The 17,266-nt window shown below is 38.0% G+C and overlaps 1 protein-coding gene across 3 annotated transcripts in view; it reads right to left on the bottom strand.

Annotated features, from left to right (window-relative positions):
* The window catches only part of LOC139944876 (uncharacterized), an 85,456-nt gene that overhangs the window by 31,791 nt on the left and 36,399 nt on the right, over positions 1 to 17,266 (bottom strand). For 2 of the 3 annotated variants that reach the window (XR_011787033.1, XM_071942023.1), the window contains exons 2-7: positions 11,834 to 12,097; positions 9,832 to 10,006; positions 4,383 to 4,406; positions 1,978 to 2,204; positions 1,430 to 1,595; positions 374 to 483 (exon numbers count right to left, since the gene is read on the bottom strand). Coding sequence is in view for 2 of the 3 variants with exons in the window: in XM_071942023.1 (XP_071798124.1) it covers positions 374 to 483; positions 1,430 to 1,595; positions 1,978 to 2,204; positions 4,383 to 4,406; positions 9,832 to 10,006; positions 11,834 to 12,097 (966 nt within the window). In the remaining variant the exon portion in view is untranslated. The remainder of the gene's footprint in view (positions 1 to 373; positions 484 to 1,429; positions 1,596 to 1,977; positions 2,205 to 4,382; positions 4,407 to 9,831; positions 10,007 to 11,833; positions 12,098 to 17,266) is intronic. The other variant, XM_071942024.1, reaches the window with a different exon arrangement.

Raw genomic sequence — 17,266 nt, 5'->3', positions numbered from 1 at the left:
GCTTTTTCACGGGGTGTCTCAAAGCGCTTCCGACATTATTACCCCTGGCCAGTGGGCCTTAAATCGTTCCTTAAACCATCTCAGCTCCCTGGCTGGGCAGTATACAGCTTGTGCGACAATTATATGCGCTACATGGCTAAACCAATTACAAGAACCATCTCTGCCCTCACAGGTACCCATTTACCCCTGGGTGGAGAGAAGCAATTATAGTTAAGTGTCTCGCTCAGGGACACAAGTGTCACGACCGGGATTCGAACCCACACTCTGCTGAACAGAAGCATCAGAGCTTGAGTTCGGTGCTCTTATCCACTCGGCCACGACACCCCACGGTGTAGCGGTTTAGGGTGTATAATTCCCCTGTTGTACTGTTTACCTTTGGTCTTGTGGTAGGATGTTCAAGTGTCGTCATTTCTACGACTTCGTAGTCGGTTGTCTTGGGTAAGTCGATCAGCTCAGGTTGTCGACATTTTAAACTCTTCGACACTAAGGGTATATAAATTAAAACGAAGTTTAAAACTTTGACATTAATTTTCACCGACTGATTGGGTTTATTTTGGGTTTGGGGGCATAGGCCGTGCCCGACGTGCGACTTGATTGTTTCGGTTGCAGCTCAGACCTGGACCCAAATCTCATGGAGCTGCTTAGGCTTAGTAAGTACAACAAAATTATGCTGACCGGAATAAGGTTACCAGACAAACGATGATTCCACGTGTACAATATGGGACTGGTATCCTGCTCATTTTTGCTTAGCAACTGTTAAACAATGTTTCTGGGCTTAAAGGGAAGGTACACGTTTGGTAATTGTTAAAGACCAGTCTTCTCACTTGCTGTATCCCATCATAACCATAAAATAACAAGCCTGTGGAAATTTTTGCTCAATTGGTCATCGAAGTTGCGAAAAAATGATAAAAGAAAAAACACCCTTGTTTGACAAATTTGTGTGCTTGTAGATAGGAATAAAAGACTTCTAGCTAGAAGTCTTTTATATATTATTTTAATGAGAAATTACCTCTTTCTCAAAAACAACATTAATTCATAGGGAGTCGTTTCCCACAATGTTTTATACTATCAACAGCTCTCCATTGTTTGTTACCAAGTCAGTTTTTAAGTTTTATATTTGTTTTGAGTAATTACCAAAGGTGTACCTTCCCTTTAATCAGACAAAACAACTTTGTTTAACATTCCCTACTTGTTGTGACCCCAGTCTCATTCAAAGCACGTCAGCTAAATTTAACACTGACTTTGTATGCGCTGGAAATGGCAAGTAGGCCATCCTGCCAATTTGAGTGAAGGTGGGAAACACTTCAGGACTTTCTTGGTAAATAGTTGCAAGGAGAGCTTCTGATCAATTGGCAGTCTGTAGAGTGATAGTTGTTCATCTGAACAAATATCTTCTCGAGGCAGGTATTAATTGTTTGCCAATACGCACCTCTCATCTTACACGAGTAAAGATGAGGCTCTCCCGGCATGGACGAGTATAACTTTCCATCGAGGATATAGACGAAGTTGCGCCCCGACACAGGGTGGCCTGGAGCCCACGGCAATTTGTTCTGGGTGATTGGAGTTTTGTCGATCCATCGGAAGGGGGTATTGTTCTGCCAGGTTGAAAGAGGAAAAAAGTTAAGAGCTTACTTTTGTTGCTTCATAAGCCCCCAATTTTCAAGAACAGAGTTAATATCAGAGCAATTTCAGCGATTAGCAAATTTGTTAGTCTCCGATCACGCTGAGGTTCAACCGTAATTAGCTTCAAAATTCCTACATTTCTAAGAACACTAAATTGCTTTATCGCTGTTTTTATGGCAATTTATTTGTTCGCGTACTTTTTTGAAATGTTTTTAACAACACCAGTCCTTTTTTATTCGTTGGGTATCTTGAATTTTGTTTATTTTCTACCATTAAATTTTGCTCTTTTTGAATGTTTTACCTAGGATGGCGGCCAATGACAAGGGATCTATTTAAACAATACAAAATACTTACGGCATCCCTGATAAGCCCTAACCACACTCCTTGACCAGGATTGAAAATGCCTTTATCTTCAAGTTGTTCGATTTCATCATCTACAAATGAATCAATGGTGAGCATGGGTGACCGGCTCTCCATGCACTTATTCTGCGCACTGAACCAATCCAGTCGATCGTAGATACCATTTTGACTGAGGCAGTGACGCTTGAAGGGTTCCCAACGTTCCGGACAGGACGCTCGTTCTGTGTATATGAAGTCAGGGTACTAGTTATCAATACATTGAATTTAACTGGATATATAGAGCAAGTTCAAGCGTGCACATTAGCCAACCCCGTGGTTGACACCCCCCCCCCCCCCCCGACTAGCAACATACAAACGCGGTGACGTACGCACTCAAACGACTCGTTTTGAAGTCTAGTCAACCAAAGGTTCGGTATTCAGCACTCAATCAATATCAAAAGTCGGTTGTAACTAATTTGACCGATTTTTGTTTATCCTGGTGTTAAGCTCAAAGAAGTTGACAATCTGTGAACTCAAGATTACAAATTTGAAATTTTCAGGATTCACAATTAGAGCGCCACCAAGAGATTCTTCGCAGAAAGGTAATTTTTTATATAGTGCATCTTTCGGCAACTGTTTCACGACGTACGAACGCGACTCGAATGACAAGCTGTACAATAACAAAGTTTAAAAAAATATAATATAATGGCCCACACAAAATTGATTATTCTTTTGTTTTCATTTTAAAACATTTTCCAAGCCATTATACATTTAATAGCAAACGGTTTCAAAACATAGAACAGCTCGCCCGATCCAAGGCAACCTTTGGTACAGTTACATTAAATGTTCTTCGAGTTGTTATCGGAAATATGGCGAGGTGAGTTATGATTATCCTCAACCGGAAGTAAAAAAATTAATCAATGCACATTTCGTAATCACTTATTTCACTAAACCTTGTGTTGAAAAGAGTCAAACTTAAATCTAACTTTAACTTAAACCAGCGATTATGCATTGGGGTTAATAACTAAAACACATTTAAGAGATTAGTAAAACCGAAAGTTAACTAAAACTTTAACCTGCGATTACGCCTTGTATAACTAAAACCTTATTGTGAAATTAGTAAAACTGAAAGTTAACTATCCTGCGATTATGCATTGCAGTTAATAACTATATTGTGAACAAACACACTTAGTAGTCGCACACGTTCAATGCCCGTTATCAAAGGGATAACAGCTGCAACAGAAACTGCAAAGTACCTTTTGGATGAGACTCCATTAATGAAAGCAATAAATGTTAATGGCACCGCGGCCATGTTTATTACAAAACACAAAAGGGCAGCACTTGCATTTCCTTATTTTCATTAAAACTTCCATTAACAGACAAAGCCTACTAGATGCATCGTCAGCTTATTCTGTCTCAGAATTACCGACAGTCCAGATATCATTTTCTGCAATACGAAATAAATTATCACAGATAGGCCTAGATGCGACTTCTTTAGTTAGTTTGCTGCAAAGTGCCCCTGGAAACTTGCGAATTAAACAAATTATAGTTAAAGAGTTTTGCTGTGTGCACAACCAGTTTTGTGTAACTGTTCTGAACCAGACAAGATTGAGGTAATAAAATGTGTTTTAGACAAAACAAATTCCTAATCCACGATGCATTTTTAGTGTATACAAAAATTTCAATGTTACGATTATGTTTGAGTGTTAATTATTATGTTTATGGAACCCGCACATACTGGAGTTGACAAGGACGCGATTGTGAAGTGGACATTGACGTTACAAATTAATTCGCAAGGTGAAGAGAATTCTCTCACAGTCTCGCACAAGTCCTTAAAGGCAGTGAACACTATTGGTAACTGTCAAAGACAAGCATTCACAGTTCTCAACATAAGCATGAAATAACAAACCTATGAAAAATTGAGCTCAATCGGTCATCGGACTTGCGAGATAATAATGAAAGGAAAAAACACCCTTGTCACACGAAGTTGTGTGCGTTTAGATGGTTGATTTCGAGACCTCAAGTTCTAAATCTGAGGTCTCGAAATCAAATTCGTGGAAAATTACGTCTTTCTGTAAAACTGTGGCACTTCAGAGGGAGCTGTTTCTCACAATGTTTTTTACCATCAACCTCTCCCCATTACTCGTCACCAAGTAAGGTTTTATGCCAATAATTATTTTGAGTAATTACCAATAGTGTCCACTGCCTTTAACTCAAGAGAACTTTCACCAAACCTCTGTACATTCAGCATTGCTATTCACTTCACATCCGTGTCCGTGTTAAGTTTGTACATGTACATTCAATCCGTCTCCATTATGGCGGGAACTGTAAAATTAGCATTGAGTGCATTTAACAGCGTTTCGTGTTAGTACTGAAATGCGAATCAAGCCTCGTGCACACGCAATATTCTAGACACTCACCGTCAACATAAGTTGTACCATTAACTGCGAAAAGAAGATAAAAACATCAACGCAAACCAGCTTACAAATTTAAATCAACGTGAAATGAAATCGGTCAAAAAGGTTTTTGTAAAGTATTTTTTCAAGGCTTCGTCGGCTGTCCATGCCGTAAAAGCTTTTTTAAAAGCGTCCAGGAATTCCTAACCCCGCGAAAGACGTCAGCTCTGAACAATCTCCATAAAGCATTGGTGTAATCCAGTGGAGGCACGAGACTGTCTTAACGGGTTTATAACTGCCCTTGCTGCTGCTTGATGTAACTTATAGAGCCTTGAACTTTACTTGGCAAAAACAGAGTATGAAATGGACAGGATGGAGTTGACGTGCGGCTGGTTGTCAAAAACGGACAACACAAATCACAAGGAATAAACTAATAAAGATAAAGAGGCAGACGGTATATCTTAAACATCAGATATATCTATATATATATAATAAGCTGTTATGGCTTGAACATCTCTATGTTATGTTGGGTTTAAACGAGGTATTATAGCATGCAATTTACCAATTGCGTATAGATCAATGTTGGAAAGTGTGGCCAAATTTTAATAAACCAAAATCATGTATAGGAGGAAACTGTACTAAACCGTAAAAAAAAAACTATAAATAAATCAGCCATTCTCCTGTTGAAGATGAACAGAATATACTGTTCGAAACGTCGAGACTCAAGACTATACACCCGGCTCTCTGTCACAGAAAATATGTTCACATGGTTGTACCCCAAAGTTTACTTTTTATGTATAGTTTCCTCTTATTTATCCTCACCATGCAAAGCCTCAAACAATACTCAATACCAACAGATATGATACTTTGTTTATTAGAGGCATGTAAGTTTGAATATGCGGATGTGGACACATGCACTAGTTTTTAAAAGTTGTTCCTGTTGTGCGATCATGTGTGAATATATTGTGGGAGGAATGATGGCTCAAAGAAGAGCCATTGGTATGGTCTCGACGTTTCGATCAGTATACTCTGGTCGTCTTCAGGAGAAACGATTCCCCTGAAGACGCGAAATAGGCTAGTTACATCTTACATGTTATAGAACTACATTATGTTAAATGAGAAAGAAAAGTGTATAAGAATTCATGATAACTGTGGGGGAAAGAAATCTGTGCTTGCTTGTTTTCATAAGCACTATCAATGTATATGCGCTGTTCACTGCTTCGACAAAACCGATGGACAATTTTTGACCTTCAAAATGTGGGCGGAGTATACAACCGGAGCATACGCGAGAGCAATTTACCTGTGAATATTTCATATTAACTAAATATTGGAAAAGCTAGGAAATGGGTTCATCGTTGTGCATTCATTTGTAACATATAAACAAAAGGATTGATTTATTCTACTCTGAATTCAATTTGATGGCTGTTTATCTGGCCTTCTAGTTGTATGCTCTTTCCGAAGTATAATTGATCATGGCCACTGTTCGATCTCTCCTTTTCATCGTGCAATCTATTTGCTTAAAAAGCAAACACATAGACCTGGCTAAAGTGCAATCAAACATACGGTGAGAAAACAATCGGGCAATTGTCGCACTGAGGCGAAACGAAGGCAATTACCTCGCCTGGCCAAGGTCTGTATAATTAGGCAGACCTTTTCAGAGTCTACGGTGAGTCGCTTTTTGTCTCTCCGCAAGTAGTGCTACACCTTGTTTGAATGTGCCATGTGTCCTCGGATTTTCTTTAAAGACACTGGAGACTATTGGTAATTGTCAAAGACCAGTCTTCTCACTTGATGTGTCTCCACATATGCATAAAATAACAAACATGTGAAAACTTGAGCTTAAAAGGTCGTCGAAAATGCGAGATAATAATGAAAGAAAAAAACACCCTTGTCACACGAAGTTGTGTGTGCTTTCAGATGCTTGATTTCGAGACCGCAAATTCTTAACTTGAGGTCCCGAAATCAAATTCGGAGAAAATTACATCTTTCTCAAAAACTACATTACTTCAGAGGGAGCCGTTTCTCACAAGGTTTTAAACTATGAACCTCTCCCTACTACTAGTTACCAAGTAAGGTTTTATGCTTATAATTTTTTTTTAGTAATTACCAATAGTGTTCACTACCTATGTAAGAGGATGTGTTGCCGTAATTGGCTCGCTTAAAAACGCAATTGCACTCATTACCAAGAAAAAAAGCATTCTGTTATTTCTATGTACGATGTTAAATGGAGGCTAAAACGTTATTTGTCAATCACTCTTCAGGCATAATGTCATGTTTCCTCATTTGCCCTTCATCGCACTCATTTTTCGTAGGATTCGAACCCACAACCTTGTAACTGCAAGTCCTACAGTCTAATCAGCTTCAGCTGAAGTATTTTATTATATAAAGTGAGAAATTACTCCCACAGAATATCAACACCTCCATTGGTCGTTACAAAGTAAGTTTTTATGCTAACATTTATTTTGAGTATTAACCAAAGTGAACAGTGCCTTTAGTATACGTCGGTGTAAGGGTGACACAAAACAATCATATTATTCTTTTGTTCGTTTTCTGGAGCTCCATGTATTAAAAATGCCTTCGTGTAGAGCTTATATTAAAAGAACACAACAAAAGTGACGTAAAAACCAATCACTTGTGAAGAATGGGTCTATTGCAGAACAATTGAACCGATATGTGTTTACTTAATGAATCATTAACATTGCAGTCATGATCAGAGAAGCAGAACGAAATCGTTGTCTCGTAAAATCCATTGTTTCATTGAGGCTGGAGTAATTCATCACTTTATGTAACCCATAATAACACACGGAAGAAAGAATCGGCAAATTTGATAGCCATGTAGCAGTATAAAAGAACAAAAATGTTTAGTGATTTTTGCACGTGAGTAAGTTTTTCTTACTCAGCGTGCTCAAGTTTAAACTTATTAGTTAACCGTTTTTTTTTTTTTAACTGACGAATAAAGTAATTCAATTCAATTTGCAGTAAAATTCCATTAACAGCTGCAAAGCACATGTCTTAATTATTACGGCTTACATTCAGAAACTGTTGCCTTTCCACTTTGTGTAAATTGTTCTTGGAATGTCAGCTGTGGATAATCACAATGGAATCTCTACCTTAGCTAGGAAGTGCCAAAGAACCCGGAGTGTAATATAAAGGATTTTGGAATTTCTTTTGTGTATGCATAAAGCAGACCCTATAATTATTGTGTATAGGCATACAAACCAACGGAGCTAAAAAGTCACCCTCACTCTTCTCTAGCTTACCGGAGAGCTCTCTGTAGCTAGTTACTTTATTAAGGATTTTATAGTGTTTAGGTGGTCGTCCAAAGGCTGACTGGGAACTGAATTGCCAGTACACCACTCCCTTTGTCTAGCGGACACCTTCATTTTTAAGGTATAATTATAGTCTCTTAGGGGTGCAACTTTTTAAGGCTGTAAATATTGTGAAACATTAGTATTGACTGAAATGTAACGGAACAGCAGTGTATACAACATCGTCGACAGGATGGCAGTTTTTACCAAAGACCTAAAGAGAAGGGTAAGCATAAGCAATCATGACCCTACACAAATTCAGTAAATCAATCCTATTACCAAACATCTGTCATGAATTGTCTTTAAATTGTATACCATCCGTCCCAGGTAATAGTTATAAGCAGGACAGTTCTGTTCAGAACCGAGAAGTCTCCCGAACACCCGAACAATCTACTCCGCGGTAGTAGAAAAAAGTAAGACAGTTCTCTAAAAACAAACTCTACCTGGCAAGTAGATACACACATGGTGTTACCGCAAACCAAATGTATATGAATTGTCTTATTGAATTGGCTGATTTGACCCAAAATTTTTGATTTCAAATTCAATATGTATTTTGATTGGGGTCGAGAAAGTTACAAGCTTTCATTTGAGCCATTGCTCGAAAATGTCCGCCAATTATTAGTAGCAGTGAAATAAAGTGTAGATTTTTGTCATGGTTCCTGACCATTAAAAGTAAAAGTTAATTTTTTTTTCGTTAGAGCGGGTGATGCTCTTTGAAATACCATTCACTCAAATAAATCAAATTTTGGGGCCAAAAGTCTGACATAGCATCTTTAAATAACATTGAAATTAACGTTAAACAAATTGCAATCCATTCTAACGGTTTTAAAATCGGTAACATGTGCCTTTTTTTATGAATCCGTAATCAAATAAAAGCTCATCTGTATTAATGGAACGTAAGCTCGTAAAAAATGGAATGCGAATCCGTAGTCAAAATACGTAATGACGGAATCTATTTAGTCCGTAAAAACCATTTACTTAAGGAGGTCTGGAACAGTGGTGCGTATATGTTGTGTCATCTTAGCTTGAAGAAATTATGTGTAAAATCTCGCCGAACTCTAAAGCTGAACAATCAAAGTCAACTGTTCGGTCAATGTTAAGAAGAGAGAGGAAAAAACCCAGTGCAAGGTTGGAAGTCAATGATCTGAGTGATATTACCCGTCAAAGTGTAAGTGCCTGGCAAACATCAGGTACTTTTAATGTTTGGAAACCGGACGTGATCGGTCTGTCAAATAGTGCGGGTAACTGACATCTAAGATTGGTTAAATCCCTTTATGCAAGAACCATAAGAACAATCAAGACGTAGAATTTGAAGATTTTAATTTGCATTACGCGCGTGATATCCTAGATTATCTTCATATTAGGATATTGCAGACGATTATTAACACAATAGTTCGCTCTTCTTGCCACCCTTGCTTTAAAAAAATTTTGTTTGTGCTATTTGTCTTTTATAACTTTTTGACTCTTTGTATTATAATCGTAAAGTGCTCAGCGACTGGTTTGACGTTTGGCGCTGCATTAATCCTGTTTTATTGTTATGTTATCCCAATCGGGTCATTTGTCTCCCAAGAGGGTTATCGATTGTTCCAAGACGGATGACTCTATCAACTTCCCTATGCTCTCAAGGTGTTTCTCCCGTACGGAGACTAAAATGGAACCTGCTTCCGAGAGCAACGCGGCCAGGACCCCACCCCGTTATTTCAATTTTAAAATGGTGCAATAAAGCACATGCCTTGTTAAAAAAAAACAGTTGCCCAAATCCAACCCTTGTATTGAAAATTTAAGTAATGCCCAAATCCAACAAGCTTAAACTCTACAGCTCAAATTTTAAATGTTTTTTGTTCAGTTTCCTTCATCAAATTATTATGCCTCTAATTGGCCTTAGATTGCACCGCATATAGCATCTAGAATGCAAACAAATTAATGCGCTCGCATGCTCCATCTTGGACAAATTTGCAACCCCCACCCCTCTTAATTTTGGTCTTGATCCGCCGGTGTTCAGAACCAACCCTACTCAGAAGACATTTTCACACGGTGATACCACAAACCTCGCCAAATGAAAATCTTACCCTTATTTTTTTTAAACAGGCTAAAATGGGGTAATGTCTAAACGAATTTCCATGGTAACTGAACTAAATCTAGGCAAGATGAAACTACCAATGTACCTTTCTTGTAAAGACACTCTGCATTGTTCACACACTGGCCCATGACGCCCCTGTCACGTGACAGGACGCACGAGACGCTCGCGTTCAGGCTGCTGACGGTCGTTTCACACCCAAGATAAGCCGTGTTGCCTCCGTCTAACCAGACAGACGAAGAGTTCTCCTCATTGCAGTTAACCTGTTGACGCAAATTGACGCAAATTTATTAATGCGTCAGTAAATTATTTACTCCCAACCCAACCCCTCAATCTTCCAAATACTCTCTGGAATTCCATTAACGATGGGGCATTCAGTTATAAAGTGCATTTAGCGCTAATACGTACGCCTATATACAGCGGCTCGTTTAGAGTTTAACATGCTTTTTTCCACATTAGCCGCGATTGGGGCTTTCAGTCCACGACGATTAGCGTCAGTAACTCATTAGAGTAGAAAATTTGAAAAAATTATTGATGGGATTTTTTTCTTTCGGCGAGCGAGCCTTTCATAATGAAGGTATAAATCACCTGCTAGGAAAAGGTGTTACATTATTGCTAAGAGCCAGCTGCAAAAAAAGGGTTTTATTGCTAGGAGCGAGCTGCAAGGAAATGTTTAACAAATGTGGTTGTTTTCTCTGTTGATAGAACGAAGATCATGGACACAGTTTCAGGGACGGGGAGTATGTGGCTTTTAGTTTATATTAGTAAGATGTGTACTCGGTTTTACTCTTGGGTTATGGGTAATGCTGTTTTTTAAGGATTTAGGTACTATTTGTAACACACCGTTTCAAGATAATGATAGTAGCAAGCGTATCTTAAAATATCAGTTGCTGAGGTGCTGTAATTTTTGAAAAATGAGTAAAACAATGTCATGGAAATACATTTTGACATGTTAAAATAATTTTCGTCTCATGGTCTGTGAGACGAAAACTATTTTCCTGACATTGTTTTACTCATTTCCCAAAAACCACAGCACCTCAACAAGTAACATTTTCAGGGAAGCTTTCTACAAACATTATCTTCAAACTATGTAAGTTTAGTGTAAATCTGTGGACATTGTGTTTTTTTTGTCCTACAAAAAGTACATAGACCCTTTAACAAGCCTTGTCTGCTATTATTGTTATGATCGATGTGACTTGTACTTTTTTTTATACAAATGAAACAAAAGATCAACGTCCTTTTAGCCCAAGGGAAATCACATCATCCCCTCACCCAACGGTAATGGACTCTTTTGATCCACAAACTCACAGCTTTATGTTGCATTCACTATGTTTTAGCTCCCATTGGTGTACACAAGCTCTTTACCTGTTAAACCTTCCACAAATGGGAAACATGTCGTCATGTTTTGTTATAGGTTCCCGGTGTGAATGTATAGAAAGTTGGTTATTTGTGATGAACGGGTTTAAGATAAAGGTATGGCTTAGGCACTTGGATTAGGATGTATGCCAGAGATAGGCCAGGTTTACAATGTATTAGGGCAGGTTCACAATGTATTAGGCCAGGTTTACGATGTATCAGGCCAGGTTTACAATGTATAAGGCCAGGTTTACAATGTATTAGGACAGGTTTACAATGCATTAGGCCAGGTTTACAATGTACAAGACCAGGATTACAATGTATTAGGCCAGGTTTACAATGTTTAAGGCAGTGTTACAATGTTTTAGGCACGCGTTACGGTTACAATGTTTTACACCAGGGTTAGAATCTTTCAGGCCAGAGGGTAGACTTTGACCACTTGATTACCAGGGTTATGATAATTATTAAAGCGGATCAAAAGCCTTCTTAAGCTACTTCTGAGCCACGATGTTTTCACGCATTACTACCACAGGATAAGAATAAGCTTATGATTATGATTCCACATTAGTATTACATGATCAGATCAGGATTATGATGAGCGCATCTAAAACGTTCTTGAGCTGATCCAATATTATCTTCCATATTAAAACCATACAATGAAGTCATAATGACTAAATCAAATCCAACCCCTGTTTGAGCTATTTCTGATCCAGGGTTATTCCCCTCATAATTACCTCATCGTCCACACCGATATCCCCACCGACACATAGCGTCTTTCCTCGGTCACATTCGAACCATGTCCCTTCCATCCCAACGCTGCAGTTCGTATTGGAAGAGGCGCGCAGTAACTGCCTCAGGAGATGACACGGGTAACCTCTGACCTCCATGCAGATCTGGGTGTTGTTTAGGCCCCTCATAACCCCCTCGACACACCCGCATAGGTCCTCGCATGTCTCGTTGTGCCAGATCGGTGAGTTGACACCAACCATGCTGGGGTCCTGAATTGTGAAAAAAAGTAAACAGCTTCCGTTAGTATATTGATTAGCCTTTCCCAAGAAAGATGCAATCCAATCATTTTTACGAAAGATTTATTTAAGACTCTTAAGTGCTTCTGAATTCCTTCTTAAAGGCAGTGGACACTATTGGTAATTACTCAAAATAATTGTCAACATAAAACCTTACTTGGTGACGAGTAATGGAGAGAGGTTGATAGTATAAAACCTTGTGCGAAACGACTCCCTCTGAAGTGACATAGTTTTCGGAAAAGAAGTAATTTTCCACAAATTTGATTTTGAGACCTCATATTTAGAATTTGAGCTCTCGAAATCAAGCATCTGAAAGCACACAACTTCGTGTGACAATGGTGTTTTTTTCTTTCATTATTATCTCACAAATTGGACGACAAATTGAGCTCAAATTTTCACATTTTTAAAATTTTATGCATATGTTGAGATACACCAAGTGAGAAGACTGGTCTTTGACAATTACCAATAGTGTCCAGTGTCTTTAAGCATGAGGTCAGGTACCTCAAATAAACCCGTTGATTAGTAATAAATCCGTACACGAAGTCGTAAAACTTAACCTGTATTACCAGTGAACATATACATTGCTGATTTGATGCACACCGACGTTGTTTACGTGGGCACCAGTTAGTATAAACAACGATATTTTGTCGTCGGTTTGGGGCATATTACAAGCGACAATGTCATAAAAATTACTATAAAACTATACCTGATGTGAACATTTTGATTGAAATTGGTGTTCGAGTTGCTTGTCTTGGTTTACGTGAAGATTTATTTCTCTATGAATACAATTACGAAATGTTTAGAGATCGTGTTCCTAAATCAATAACATTCCATTATTACAAGATTTTAGACTACACACTTAGGTACAATGATTGCTTTACCTTCTATATGTAATAAAACGTGGATATAGAGTATAATAAATAGATGGTAGGAGACCGTGTCAACTTAACAATTCTGTTCACGTAGTTCTGAACATGCGCACGTTTCCAAGAACCTGATAAGTCTGCTGCCACCTAGCGCCTCCCTTAACTATCCCATTGATAATGAAAGACAAATATTATATCCTTGTCTTGCTATGACATCCCACAAATTAATAGACCCTTCCCATGAAATATGTAAATTGCACATAGCGCGTGCGCACTAACGTTTTGGTTGGCAAAATGAGGGAAAATCGCGCTGTTTTGTACACGGCTAATGGGTGCGTGACGCACACGCGATTGCGCGTCTGCTTAGTGCACAACTCTTTGGTGTATGACAACCAACAGGGTCTGTACGCATGCGTGAATGTAATTAGCATATTTCATGGGAAGGGTCCATAGACCTTATTGAAGATAGCAAAAATCCGACGTTGCAAAAAAAAAACACTGCAGAAAATATGAAAAGGCAAACAAGTTTAAGAGTCTCTGGATATTTTTCCCTTTATGGAAAATATCTGTGAGACTTTTAAGTATTGTTTAAGTGCATGTTTTATTATAACATAGCATTTTTCGCTGTGTTATTAGAGAGTTTCTTTAGTGTGGTGCAATATCATGCCGTTTTGAATGAGATTGATGGTGGGATGACGCAATACGCGTCTGCGCGTCTCCCTAGTGCACAACTCTTTAAAAATGTGTTTTATGCAAGTCGCCAGACACACGAGGCCAGAAAGCCACTTCAATGTGTGGGCTACAAGTGAACTAACTTTCCAGTTGCCGTTGCCACCTAACTTGGGCCGAAACAGGTTTGTGTATAGGCTTGGGTATCATCCATTAAGGCCCGGTCACACAGGCCCCGATAACGAGAACGAAAACGAGAACGACAAAAATGCACGCTCGCGATTGGTTGAATTGCTCCACCCAGAATACGCCCACGCTCACTCAACCAATCGAGGGCGTGCATTTTTATCGTTCTCGTTTTCGTTCTCGTTATCGGGGCCTGTGTGACCGGGCCTTTAGAAGCCTGGCTGGTAGAGCAGAAAACACTACCCCCCCCCCCCAGCTTAAATAACACACATGGGAGAATATAATTAGCATATTCCATGGCAAGACTTAATTGTGAATAATAAAGCCAACAGGTATAACACGTCATATTTTTAACAACTTAGGCTACAATGCATTTTCTATCTAAATCTCCATGAAAATCTGGGCCCTCTCCTTCGATAACAAAAGAGGCGGCATTGATACAATAAGTCGTTCTAATTTTTATGAGTGGTTGCTCTGACAAGCTCCAAATTGTGGGCTCAGTCATAATGATAAAGTGGACATTTCACTTCGGTTTTCTAGGCCAAGCTTTTAGCGGCGTTAACGATGGATTTAATGGGTTGTCTCTCCATATGTCCATAATCTCATCTACCACCAGCCGTGAAATTTCACGACCGCTCATAATCCATTTCAATACAAATTTATATTTTTATTTTCATAAGGGAAAAAATATGTGGGTGAGGATTTGATGTAATTTCCGAGCAGAAAGAGTTTGGGAACTGTAAATGTGGTGGATTTGATCCACCTCATTCGCCAGCATCTTAAAATTATTTTAACATCTTTTGGGGGGCCAGCAAAATGCCGCGGGAAGTCAACTTCAATTCCAATTTGAAAACATAATTGTGTGGGTGAGCATTATGTAATTTCTGCGCAGATAGGATTTTGGCAACTATAAATGTGGTGGATTAGATCATGCGGCATTGTTCATTATACATGTTTTAAGGAGTATGGAAGCAGCATCTTAAAACTATTTTAACATCTTTTGAAGTGCCGATTATAAAAAAAGACCGAGTGAAGCCGACCTCAAGTCAAAGTAGAACAAACGTGTGGGTGAGAATATGATATCATTACTGAGCAGATATGATTTGGGATCTGTATTGGAATAGGGTGCATCGATCATGCAACATTGTGCCTGGTTTTTCAATCTACATTAACGGGAGCAGCGTCGTAAATGGATTTTAATATCTTTCTGAGTGCCGGTTATAAAAGGCCGCATGATTGAAGTCGACTTCAGATCAATTGAAGTGAAAGTGTGAAACATTTTGTGAAATAAATTTGATTAGTGTTTCAATCTGAACCCTTTCCATTGCGGTGCAATTTAATAAATAATAATTTGTTGAACACTGTGATACTCAGTACTGCACCGAGTCATAAAGGGAAGGGACACGTTCGGTAACCACTCTTAAAGGCAGTGGACACTATTGGTAATTACTCAAACCAATTATTGGCATCCCTCTGAAGTGCAATAGTTTCCGAGAAAGAAGTAATTTTCCACGAATTTGATTTCGAGACCTCGGATTTAGAATTTGAGGCCTCGAAATCAACCATCTAAACGCACACAACTACGTGTGACAAGGGTGTTTTGTTCTTTCATTATTATCTCGCAAGTTCGATGACCGATTGAGCTCAAACTTTCACAGGTTTGTTATTTTATGCATATGTTGAGATACACCAAGTGAGAACACTAGTCTTTGACAATTACTTATAGTGTCCATTATCTTTAAAATGAATTGTGGTAAAAAACTTTTGGTTTGAAGCCTACAGCAGCTTTCAATAGTATAAAGCATTTTAAGAAACAATTCACTTTGTAGTACTGTGATTATGAAGTAAAATTTTATTATGGGTAAAAACCAAAATTAATAAAATGTTATCACTTTTCAGCACATCAATTTGATACTGTGAAAAGCGTTATGGTCAATAAGGCCTCTCATATTGTGTATTCCTGCGCGGACACTCGCTCCGGATTTTCGGAAATTTCTCTAAAAACAAACCAGATGTATATGTTTATATATTTAATGTTTTTAAGAGTTTTATCCTTTTCGTATAAATTATTTGTATTTTTGTATTCTTATGTGAATTGCCAAATAAATAATAATAAATAATAATAATAATAAATGAAATGTAAAATAAAAGTGTTAGTTTTATTGTATACATCTCTAATTGTATAGAATTAAAACACTTTATGCCTGAAAAAGACGTCTCAAATAATTCACCGTAACAAAAGAGAAGCAAAACAAAGGCGCTGCGTTAAAAAAATAATTTAAAACGTATAATTGCCTTTAAATAAAACAGTCTGAGTTTTAATAGTGATGATAATTAGTCCGTAATCGGTAGGGATTTCTTTTGCAGATGCTCGAAAAAATTATATAATAGCGTCCTTGTGGTGATCACGTCCCTTGTAAACTACGGGAGTTTAGGTAATTGCTCCTCTTAAAAATGAATAACTCAGTCTAGGGCAGCTTTTATTCTCTTAATGACCGTCATTAATCATGCATTTTAATACAAAATAATATTTTTTATTAAAGACACTGGACACTATTGGTAATTGTCAAAGACCGGCCTTCCCATGTGGTGTATCTCAACAAATGCACAAAATAACAAACCTGTGAAAATTTGAGCTCAATCGGTCATCGAAGTTACGAGATAATAATGAAAGAAAAAACACCCTTGTCACACAGAGTTGTGTGCTTTCAGAGGCTTGATTTCGAGACCTCAAATTCTAAACTTGAGGTCTCGAAATCAAATTCGTGGAAAATGACTTCTTTCTCGAAAACTACGTCACTTCAGATGAAGCTGTTTCTCGCAATGTTTTATACTATCAACCTCTCCCCATTACTCGTAACCAAGAAAGGTTTTATGATTACAATTATTTTGATTAATTACCAATAGTGTCCACTGCCTTTAATGGCCGTCATTAGTCATGCCTTTTAATAAACAATATACCGTAATAATTGTTAATTATAACGGTTTGAACTGTTCAATCCTGAAGCTTACCAATCAGGCCAATGAAATTTAAATAATCGTTTCTCATCCACACATAAGAAATCCCCAAAGACCATAGGCCTAAAGTGACATCTCCAATATTATTTCTATTGCAGCTCAAACATAATAAGATTTTTGATATATTGGTATGCAACACATTCTCTAATAAAACATGCAGTGATTTGCTGTGTTCACTCAAACATGACCAGGGAGGACATTTTAACACGACCACAATTTTAAAATAATGTTTTAATAGATTCGGAAAAATTAATACAAACTTCCATTCAATGAGAGTTGGCGCCAATGATAAGTGGTAGTTAATTAAAATATAAAATTAATGTTTAATCAAAACAATTTGGCTCGTTATGTACTTAGTGCATTGCCCGTGCATATGCGAAAGTATAATTAATTTTGTCTTTTC

The sequence above is a fragment of the Asterias amurensis genome, chromosome 12 (assembly GCF_032118995.1).
Source record: "Asterias amurensis chromosome 12, ASM3211899v1".
NCBI lineage: Eukaryota > Metazoa > Echinodermata > Asteroidea > Forcipulatida > Asteriidae > Asterias > Asterias amurensis.
This window is presented reverse-complemented; position numbering and strand designations above follow the sequence as displayed.